The sequence below is a fragment of the Paroedura picta genome, chromosome 5, assembly GCF_049243985.1.
Source record: "Paroedura picta isolate Pp20150507F chromosome 5, Ppicta_v3.0, whole genome shotgun sequence".
NCBI classification, from domain to species: domain Eukaryota; kingdom Metazoa; phylum Chordata; class Lepidosauria; order Squamata; family Gekkonidae; genus Paroedura; species Paroedura picta.
The window spans coordinates 127,756,770-127,767,699 of NC_135373.1; the positions used below are offsets into that span (position 1 = coordinate 127,756,770).

At 51.4% G+C, this 10,930-nt stretch overlaps 2 protein-coding genes across 6 annotated transcripts in view; both read right to left on the reverse strand.

The window, feature by feature from the left end:
- The window catches only part of LOC143838714 (lithostathine-like), a 228,311-nt gene that overhangs the window by 101,082 nt on the left and 116,299 nt on the right, over nucleotides 1-10,930 (reverse strand). The gene's annotated exons all lie outside the window — the stretch shown is intronic.
- On the reverse strand, nucleotides 285-10,921 carry LOC143838705 (C-type lectin domain family 2 member D5-like). 5 transcript variants are annotated; one of them, XM_077340468.1, is made up of 7 exons: nucleotides 10,709-10,921; nucleotides 8,131-8,702; nucleotides 6,663-6,749; nucleotides 5,449-5,547; nucleotides 4,099-4,250; nucleotides 2,515-2,654; nucleotides 285-429 (listed from the first exon to the last, which is right to left on the reverse strand). In XM_077340468.1, exons 2-7 carry the CDS (start codon nucleotides 8,561-8,563, stop codon nucleotides 309-311), a joined length of 1,032 nt encoding a protein of 343 aa, XP_077196583.1. In that variant the 5' UTR covers nucleotides 8,564-8,702; nucleotides 10,709-10,921; the 3' UTR covers nucleotides 285-308. The 5 variants fall into 5 exon arrangements, with proteins under 5 accessions (XP_077196583.1, XP_077196582.1, XP_077196585.1 ...); XM_077340467.1 differs by lacking the exon at nucleotides 10,709-10,921 and adding an exon at nucleotides 10,045-10,290; XM_077340470.1 differs by lacking the exon at nucleotides 10,709-10,921 and adding an exon at nucleotides 10,134-10,289.

Genomic DNA, 10,930 nt, shown 5'->3' on the forward strand with positions numbered 1-10,930 from the left:
ACCTTGCTGTGAGTCTTTGGTGAGGACAATTAAAGAGTGAAAGAATTACTGAATTGCAAAGCCCTCCAAGGACACAGAAAAAGGTAAATCTACGTGAAGTACTATTATTAGGTGAGAAACTGAGGCATCCCCACCCAGACAGTCTTGTCAGATGCAGGAGACACTCTCAGATAGATTCCAAAGAACATGTGTTTATTTACTGTAGCAATCAGGCAGTGGACCTCAGCAGGTCTCTGTGAGAACTCGCAGTGTCTGCTCAAATTCCAGCTTAAGTAAATTCTCCTCTCCCTCTGGCCTTCCAACACCGCTCAGTTCAAGCCAAACTCGACCTTTGTCTTGCAAATGAAATTATACATCTTATGGCAGGACATGGCATAGAGCTTTCCATGCCGGAGGTAGACACAGGGATTTGGTCCCGCATGTAGAGCTCTGCAACACAGAGGAATGGAGACAGTGAGCCACCCACGGGGCACAGGGAGGCCTGCTCTACTGCTTATGGGATGGTGGAATGCCTGGCCAAACGTCAGGGCAACCTTCAGGTACCTGAGCAGCTTCAGGAACAATGGTTTACCTGAGCAACCTTCAGGGATAGTAGAATGCTCTGGGCTACTTTAATGGATGGTGGAATGCCTGGGCAATTTTCAAGGATGGTGGAGTGCCCTAGGGCGGCTACACTAATGGATTATGGAATGCCCAGGCAACCTACAGAGACGGTGGAATTTATGGGCAGCTGTCAGGAGTGGTGGATTGCCCGGGAAAACTACAGGGATGGTGGGATGTTTGGGCAACCTTCAAGGAAGGTGGAATGCCCAGGCAACCTACAGGGAAGGTGAAATGCCCAGGCAACCTTCAGGGAAGGTGGAATGCCCAGGCAACCTACAGGGAAGGTGGAATGCCAGGCAACCTTCAGGGTAGGTGGAATGCCCAGGCAACCTACAGTGAAGGTGGAATGCCCAGGCAACCTACAGGGAAGGTGGAATGCCCAGGCATCCTACAGGGAAGGTGGAATGCCCAGGCAACCTTCAGGGAAGGTGGAATGCCCAGGCAACCTACAGGGAAGGTGGAATGCCAGGCAACCTTAAGGGCAGGTGGAATGCCCAGGCAACCTACAGGGAAGGTGGAATGCCCAGGCAACCTACAGGGAAGGTGGATTACCTGGGCAACCCAAGATAAAGCTGTTAATGTTGGACTGGTCCAGAATGCGGCTGCACGAGTCCTGACAGAGACTCATTATGGAGCACAGATAACACCGGGGTTTGCTTAGCTGCATTGACTCCAGATGATCTGGGGCCAATGGACCAAGCCCTATGAAGATAGGTTGGGGGCCTTGGGAATGTTCAGCCTGGAGAAAAGGAGGTTGAGAGGGGACATGATAGCCCTCTTTAAGTATTTGAAAGGTTGTCACTTGGAGGAGGGCAGGATGCTGTTCCCATTGGCTGCAGAGGAAAGGACGCGCAGTAATGAATTTAAACAACAAGTACAACGATATAGGCTAGATATCAGGGAAAAAAATTTCAGTCAGAGTAGTTCAGCAGTGGAATAGGCTGCCTAAGGAGGTGGTGAGCTCCCCCTCACTGGCAGTCTTCAAGCAAAGGCTGTATACACACTTTTCTTGGATGTTTTAGGACAGTGGTCCCCAACCTTTTTTAGGCTGTGGACCGGCAGGGCAACTGCCCCGCCCGCACATCGTGCATGCATGGCCGAATCGCGCATGTGCACATGCACCGTGCGCGGCCGAATCGCGCGTGCGAGGCAGTTTGAAATTGACTTTGAACAGGGCCAGGGCCTTTTTGGCTGTGGCCGCCGCCTGGGGGAATGAGTTCCCAGGAGAGATCAAGGCCCTGTGGGACCTAAGTCAGTTCCGTGGGGCATGTAGGACGGAGCTATTCCACAGGGCTTATGGTCAAGGCCAAAGGAGCTGACCTCCCTGCTAGGGGAAGAAGGAGAGGAGATGGAAGAACTGCTCCTGCCAACCTCCCCCATCTGGGACTTTGCTGAGGGCAGGACTGACAGACGTTGGAATGTTATAATGTTTTAATCTTGTATATGTTTTAAGGTTGTCACCTGCCCTGAGCACAGGAAGGGTGGGATGTAAATTTCAAAAATTATCATATTATTATTACCATATGGATCTCACACATACCCGTAGACACGCCTTCTCTCTTGTGGCCCCGGCTCCTGGAATGCCCTGCCAGAGGGGGTCAGCAAGGCTTCCAGTGCCCCTGCTTTCTGTAAACTATGCAAACCTGCAGTATGCAGGAGGCCCTTTCTGCACGGGCAAGAGGGTTGCACAGCGCTCAATGTTTCACCCAGTTACTGAGAAGATTAAGGGCTTTGCTGAGGATTCTGCAATGGAGTTTTGCATATGGAATTTTGTGTCCCCCCTCCCCAGGGGAAATGATTTCTGTCGTCCAGGGATCAGTTGTAATTGGGGAATGTCTCCAGGCAGTGCCTGGAGTTTGGCAACTCTAGGCTGGGCCATCCTATGGGCCACAAAGCAGATTGAGGACTTACAGAGCTACAGGAACCCGAGTGCCGTCTCTCAGGGTGAGGCTGGTCGAGTTGGTGTATTCCAAGTTGATCCAGAATCTGTGATAACGTTGCTGGCCACGGTGCATCACGAAAAATCTATGTGATTCGTGTTTCAGGAAGTTCTGGAATTTAAAGGGACAAAGGGGAGAGAGACTGCATCTCCATTTCAAGCCAAGATGTACGCAAGAGGTCTTGTTAATAAGGATTATTATTATTATTATTATTATTATTATTATTATTATTATTATTATTATTATTATTATTATTTTGTTACCTGCTACTCTCAAGCAGGCTTGAGGCGGGTTACAGGTGTCCAGTTAAAACTCCCATTAAAAACCCATTAAAATGGACAAGAAATACCAAGACAGAAACCAACAACCCAGCAACATGGCGGAATTCCCCCCATATCCTCAATTCCTAATACTACCTCCAGAGGGAGGAGGCAGGAGAGACAAGATACCCAAAAGTTGTAGCTAGGCAGTAAAGTGCATCACTCAGACCTCCATGAATATGAGGAGCCTGTGGCCGAGGGGATGCTAAGAAATATTTCATAGTTAATTGAATGTAAAGGTGTTTGAACACTACTTCCAAAAGAATAAGAGTTGGTTCTTAGATGCCGCTTTTCTCTACCTGAAGGAGGCTCAAAGTGGCTTCCAGTCGCCTTCCCTTTTCTCTCCCCACAACAGACACCCTGTGAAGGAGGGGAGGCTGACAGAGCCCTGATATTACTGAAGAAGAAGAAGAAGAAGAAGAAGAAGAAGAAGAAGAAGAAGAAGAAGAAGAAGAAGAAGAAGAAGAAGAAGAAGAAGAAGAAGAAGAAGAAGAAGAGTTGGTTCTTATAGGACGCTTTTCCCTACCCGAAGGAGGCTCAAAGGGGTTTCCAATCACCTTCCCTTTCCTCTCTCCACAACAGACACCCTGTGAAGAAGGGGAGGCTGAGAGAGCCCTGAGATTACTGAAGAAGAAGAGTTGGTTCTTAGATGCCACTTTTCCCTACCCGGAGGAGGCTCAAAGCGGCTTCCAGTCGCCTTCCCTTTCCTCTCCCCACAACAGACATTTTAAATTTGTTAAACATTTATCAAGTGATATGACCATATATCATCATAGCAACCTGTCCCCCTTCCCATAATGTCTAATGATGGCCTTCAGTGTGTGTGTGTGAGGGGGGGGGAGAGGAGGGGACTTGGGTTGGGGTGTTCACTGTTATGCTTCCCAGTTATATTCTGCCTGATCATGCATCGGTTCTTGGGTTTCTTGAAAGCTGGAAAACGTTTCAGGGTTTTCTCCATGGTGCAAATGGTGAGAAAAGGTGGTCCAGTCAGGCTGACAGCAGCTCTCTGGGATCTCCATCTGAGGTCATCCCCTCCTGCCTGGTCCTTTTAACTGGAGATGCTTCCGGGGAATGAACCTGGGACCTTCTGCATGCAAAGCAGAGGCTCTGCCACAAGCCCATGTTCCCTCCCTGAAAAATGTGGAGCTCGCAGCAGTTCCCTGGTGCCACCCCTGTAGGCCTCATCCCATATCCCTTGTGCCAGGGAGCCAGGCAGGTCCCAGCCAGTTAAATACCATCTCCTCCTTGGTCTCCACCACTGCCAGAATGGAGACCTCGTCCACGCAGAAGTTCTTGCTTGCCTGCCACGACAGCTCCAGGTCGCTGAACATGAAGCAGAGGTTCCCTTGCTGGACCCAGTTGACTCTGCACATGGCGCAGGTCCAAACTAGGGAGAAGGAGGAAGCGGTGACCATCTCCAACAACTGGCTTTTCTGGCAAGGGCCCCTTTAGATTCCCCCCCCCCCCAAGTACACATACGAGAACTCCAGGTTCTAGACCAGGGGTAGTCAAACTGCGGCCCTCCAGATGTCCGTGGACTACAATTCCCAGGAGCCCCTGCCAGCATTCGCTGGCAGGGGCTCCTGGGAATTGTAGTCCATGGACATCTGGAGGGCTGCAGTTTGACTACCCCTGTTCTAGACTGACAAACCTCTCAATCTTCATCACTACAATTCACTTCAAGGGCCCTCAGTGTGGTGCCCCTGGGCGTACCATAGCCCATGAACACTTTTCCTGCTGCCTGCCAAGGGTTTGTAGAAAGCAGGGACAGCTCAGGTGGGGCTCATGCCCAGCAGGACTTTTGCCCGGCCATGCAAATGAAAGTAACATGGTTAAGAAGAGGACAGTGTGGGTTTTATACTCCCTCTCATGCATCTTTCCTCTTACTCCTCTTGTCCCCTAGTCTTTGGCTGCCTTGTGTGTGGCCCTACTCCTCACCGTAGCTGTTTGGGGGTTGCACCCACTGCCTTGCATCAGGCATCGGGATGGGAGATTTGGCTCAGATAAGCCAGAAAATACTTGAATCAATGCTGATGGAGTCTTTAAATGCCCCCCAGCAGACCCCTCTGCAGCTTCAGAGGATTCGGGGGGGGGGGCATTTAAAAGGTAGCGAAAGGGACTGCTAGAGCGGCTTTGAGCAATTCCAGCCTGACAATTCCACCCTGAAGACCTGGGGAAATGGCCACTGGCCACAGTGTGATGTCATTTTCAGGAAACCTGGAAGTGATGTCATGCTTTCCAAGCACGTCCAAGAACTGCTCAAAACTATAGGGATACAACACCGTTTCTGCTGAGAGGTGCTCCATCACATCTGAGCTTCCCCTGGAAGTAACATCACACTGTTAGCCCAATGGCCATTTTATTCTCACCTGCTTCACCTCTGTCGGCTATTTTGATTGTATCTGGACCCTACAAAATGGACAGTCTGGGCACGAGAAAAATGGATAATGCGTTATGCATTTCTTCAAGTTTTGCTCCAGCGTATGTGCTACTTAAATGGGAGCTTGTCCAGGATATGAGTGTCCCTTCTCCAGGACGGCATGAAATGAAATATAAATACGGCCTACAGGGATTAGCCACGTTACCTTTGCCCTTTTGCAGTTGTATCAGAGTTTCAGACAGCAGAAGAACCCTCGTTTTCATCTCGTCCATCTGGTCCCTTGACCTCTTGTGCAGCTTTTGCACTTTAGAAAGATAAAAAACACCTTTGGCTAATGTGTCCCTGCCTCCGTTCCTTCAGTCCCATCGAGCCCCAGGGATACATGCCTTAAAGGTAAAGGTAAAGGTATCCCCTGTGCAAGCACCAAGTCATGTCTGACCCTTGGGGTGACGCCCTCTAGCGTTTTCATGGCAGACTCAATACGGGGTGGTTTGCCAGTGCCTTCCCCAGTCGTTACCGTTTACCCCCCAGCAAGCTGGGTACTGGATACATGCCTTAGGTTACACCTATCCTGGGCTACTGCAATGCACTCTCCTTGGGGCTACCCTTGAGGAGAGTTCAGAAGATGCAACTTGTGAAAATGCTGAGGCAAGACGGCGTCTCAGGGCCAGCTAGCAGGAGCACAGCCGGACTGGCTACTGACCCCCTCCTGAGACCCATTCAAGGTGTTGCTTTTGACCTTTGGAACTGCAAATGAGTTCGGACCGGGGTATTTTGACAATAGCCTTTCACCATCAGCCCCTGCTGGGGAATTACGCCTTCCTGACAGTGTCACCTATCCAGGAAGCTCCTCTGGCAGGCACACAAGACAGGGTCTTTTTGGTGGCAGCCCCACGGTTATGGAACCACCCCCCAAATAGGTATTTTTAAATTTGTATTTATTTTCACATTTATCTACCGCTGCTCCTCCAATGGTCTCGCTGCGGTTGAATAAAACTGTGGCAGCGGAAAACTCTTTTATTTCGGGAGATCTTAGATTAAAGCGGCCATGAACGGTGATTTTAAATTTTGGTTTATGTATCCGTATATCATCGATGTATTTGGCTTATATTGTATCTGCAAAGAAGACAGCTAAACAGCAACAAGATACATTGAATCATAATGACGACTGCTCAACAACTTTAAAAACAGCTCATGGGACTTTCTGGGCTGCCCCTGCTGTGGCCTTTTGAGTTCCCCCTGGTCTGTGAAAACTGCCCAGTCCCTGCTAAAAAAAAGTAGAAGAAGCTGAGAACTGGGCCTGGCTCTGAGAAGCTCTGAGAACTGGGCCTGGCCGAGGGTCACCCGGCTGTAGAAGTGGGGACTCACAGCCAGCTCCCCAGGGGAAAGGAAGTCCCCCTTTGCCTGGCCCTTCCTCACCTTTGGCGGTCATCAGGCACATCAGGGCCATCAAGAGCAGGCAGATCAGCAGGAGGGCGAGCGTGGCACACAGCCAGTTGGGCGGCTCTGGGGACAGGGGACGGGGGAAGAGAAGGAAGGAGAGAGGCGTGAGAGGAGCCAGCAAGGATCCCAAGGTGCTACAACTGAGATCTGGATTACAGAGGTCAGGTCCCACTTGGGAGGGTGGACTCTGCAACCATGCCCCCCACAAAGGACCCTCCCCTCCCCAAGCCCTGCTTCCTCAGCCTCCCCCCCCCCCTCAGATCTCCAGGCATTTCCGAACCCAGAGTTGCCAGCCCTGATCTCAGCTCTCTGCATGGTCATGGACACTCCAGGCAAGGGCAGACCCCCGCCCTGCCTCCCAAGAGCATGTGCAAGCTGGAACGTGCTGCAGAGCTGTTCAGCAGTGAGTCCTGGGCTGGTCCTCCCCAGTATGGAAGGCAGTGGTGGGCTGGGGAAGCTCCCTGGTGCCCTCAAGGGCCCTCATGCAGCCATGAGCACCTTCACCTTCCTGGTTCTTCTCAAGACGGTTTCCCTTGTAGGGCTGAGAGGCTCCCACATCAATCCTTAGACCTTTAGAGAAAAGCTGCTGTACAAATCGCCAGTGCAGGTCCATCGGCTCAAGAGAGGCCTCTGGGGACAGGACTAAGGGCCCCGTTTGGCCCAGAATCTGAGAGCCACACACTGCTATGTCCCGAGAGGAAGCCCCAAATACCCACTTTCAAACTTGACAGCTTCCAATTCTTTTGTAAAACACGTAAAAGAATCCCGCTTGCCATTTCTGCTGCACCGTGGGAAAGCATCTTATGCAGGGAAACCTTCAAGACAGGCAGTGAAAAAAGCAATGGAAATCTATTACAGAAGGAATCCCTGGCCCGCAAAATTGAAAGGACACAGAGACACGAGCTGCAATCCTCCAGGAGGCGGGGCACGAGGTGTGCCCTTCAGCCATGCTCCCCACCGTCCGGCCACAAGCGGCCAGCGTAACCCTCCAGCGTTGCACCGTGATATCTCCGTTATCTTTTGGACAGTTTCAAAATTTTAAAACCCAACAGCTTGGTTTCGTCAAACTCTTTGATTTGACATATAAATGTGAATTTTTTTTTCAAAACCATCATTGCCCTTAAAGGGCTGAGAAGTGACACGGATTAACGATACGTCTCTGATTTGTACTGAACCAGATTTCTTAATTTTGTCTTTAGGATGCCATAAAAGCTATTTTGATTCTGAGTTTGAAAAAAAACAATATCCAAAAATGATGGCGTTTCAAAGTCTGATGTTTTTATAGGCATCTTATGTGACAGACTGAATCTTGCAACTTATCTCCATGGTATTATCTCCTTCCCCAACCCCGCCCTCCCATGCTGAAGCGTCCTGAGTTGGCAACTGGGCTCCAAATCCCAGAATACAAACCCAGGCTGGCCCAACTCAGCCTCTGGAGCTCTACCGTCACCAACTGTTGGCTTCCCGGGTATGTCGCGTTTTAAAATGGTGGCCTTCGGCTTTGCAGAAAGTTGCTGGAAGGGGCCGCCTGGAAAGAGGGATCCACTCGACACTCTGAGATTCAGTGATCCGGAGGGTCTGGGCGAGAAGGTCTCCGGCGACAGGTAGCTTCTGGAAGAGTCAGAAGTCAAAGATCCTCTGGGAGAGGTGGACTCCACAGATGGGGGATTTTCGGGAGATAAAGAATCTGGAAAAAGAGAGGTTTTAGGGGTGGAGAGATCAGGGAAAAGGGAGCCACTGGGGGAGAAGGAATTTAGTAAAGTGGAACTTCTAGGGGAGGAGGGATCCAACCCCGCAGAGCCCTGGAGGCCAGAGGCACCCTGCTCCATCTTATTTGTAGCCTGAGAAGGAACAGGCTTGACTCTGTTGGGTCTCATGGCAGGACTCCGTCCGGTCCTCCTCTCCAGTAGCTGGCTCCGGGGGGGCTCGCAAAGCCCTCTGAGGCGCGGAAGCTGGGATGACCTGCTCTCGAGGAGCCCCTGGCGGAGAGGCCCCGTCTGACTCCCACCTGCAGACCTGCAGCAGGGAAAGAGAGAAAGGCTCCTGAAGGAGGCTCACCTGAGGGCTGGCCTTCTCACCCCACGGAAGATGTCACCACTGCGGTTCCCAACCGCCCCGCGAGGCCTGGAGGATTTCTACAGGTCTCCCCCCAGGAGAAATGGCCCCTCCGGAGGGCGGACACCCCGGCATCATCGCCTGCTGAGGGCTCTCTCCAGGCTGCAGCTGGGGGTTGGCAACTTTATGAGCCCCAAGAATAAACATTCAGAGGAAGGCTGTGGTGCCTTGGATTGCCAGGCCCCCCAGGCTAGTGGGGGACCTCCTGCCCCCATTGTCCTGACCCACGGGCACCCAGATGGGGGAGGGAGGGAGGGAGTAAAATAGGGGTGGGGGACCCAGAGGTGACCTCCTCCTCCTCCTCCTTGATTATCGTAGATTTGTTCCCTTTCTCTGCTGACTCAGCGGGGGTTGCAGCCTGCAAGGGGACGGGATGACAGTATAACCTACAAACCCCGAAGGTGGAAGAACCCAGACAGGGCTGCCGTTCGGTGCCCATTTCTTCAGCCACACAAGGGGGAGGGCCGGGAGGGACGGAGGTGTGGCCTTCCGCTGGGGAGGCCAGTTCAGATCCTTGCCGCCTCGGGGGCTACTCTAGCATTCCCCCCAAAATCTGTGCTTGGGCCATAGTGTCTGTGGGAAGCACCTGGGGCTGTAATATCCCCTTAAAGAAAGCTCACAAACTGCCACCTACTTTTAAATGAGCGCATTCTAAAACTTCCTTTAAGTTGTGCCCCCAACACCGAGCAGTGAGTGGGCGATTCTCCCAACCCTTTCTGTCTGAAATAAAGTGCCAGTGCTTCTTAATGAGGCTACTGGTTTTGTTTTTTTAATCTTATCGAGTACAAGTCAATCTGTCCGGTGATGATTTCGTTTTTATATTTCAAAAGATCCTCCCTTTTTAAATTGTTCGCCTTACTTAAAGCCTTCTTTCTGAGGTCACCCCGTTCCCCCAGATTTGAGCACAGCTCCTTGCTGAGCCTGAGGCAATGTTTATTTTTTTAAATTCAAAATGTATAGACCACAATTCCCAGAACGGGGCTGTAGGAAACGGTCTTGAAACTGTCAGGAACCAACTAGGGCCGTGTTCAGGTGCTTTGCAATGTGTGGTTTCTGTTCTGCTTTATGTGAAACGCCCTGAGCCTTCGGGGAGGGCGGCGTAAAAACAAACAAATAAATATTTACTCCGGATTTGTACGTTTTCCCACAGAAATACGTGACGCTGCTGAGACACGACACTTTGAGAAGCAGGGGGCCGTTTGTTAGTTTTATTTAAGGGAATACCACACACGTAAATACTCACTAATATTTTGTAATTATTTGTTTTAATATCAAACCACAGAGGAAGAAGGAAACGTTGAAAAGGGACAATTAAGGGGAAATTGCGCTGACCCGGAACCCGTTTGGGTTGGTTTTATGTTTTTATGCCGATAAGATCAGAGATAAGCAGAGAACATCTATGGGCAATGAATGACTGAAGCAATCACAAACAAAAACGGGTGACTTTTTGGGTGGCCGAGCAGTCAGATTCTGCTGTTTTCAGGGAGAGTTCCAGGCAGGGAGTTCAGTTGGGGTCTTCGGGGTCCCCGCTGAGGCGGCCGTCCTGCTGCCCGAGGGGGCCGCGGCAGCAGAGAAGGGAATAAAACGACACCCTTCGGAGAACCGCTCCCAAAAGCAGATGCCCCAAAGAAAACGCTGTGCAGCGGTCTGACTGTGCATTCTCCGTGGGACCCGGGCTTTGCTCTTGCGCATGCAACCCTAGGAGGGTGGTCAATTGTCCACTTCCAAGAGAAGCCAAGGGTCAAACGAAAGCACGCCGGCAGCCCATTCAAACGACAGCCGCAGAGCAAGCGTGGGGCTCATAGGCAGAGTGCCCCCGTTGTAGGGCTGCCAACTCTGCCAATTAGGGGCTGGAGCCTCATTTGGGGGGAAGACCTCAGTGCCCCTTATAATGTCACACAACCCACCCTCCAAATTAGCCTCTTTCTGCAGGGCAGCTGATCTTGCTCCCGGGATCAGTTGTCATTCCAGGGGGCCTCCAGGCCACAACGGGAGTTGGCAACTCAACCCTGTGGCCCCTCCTCGAGTCCCCCCCCCTCAAATCGCCATACAGGAGATGGTAACGTTAGGGCCATGCACCTTGCAAAGTCTGCTTTGTTAGGGGCTTGCCAGGCTCCAGGTGGGGCCTG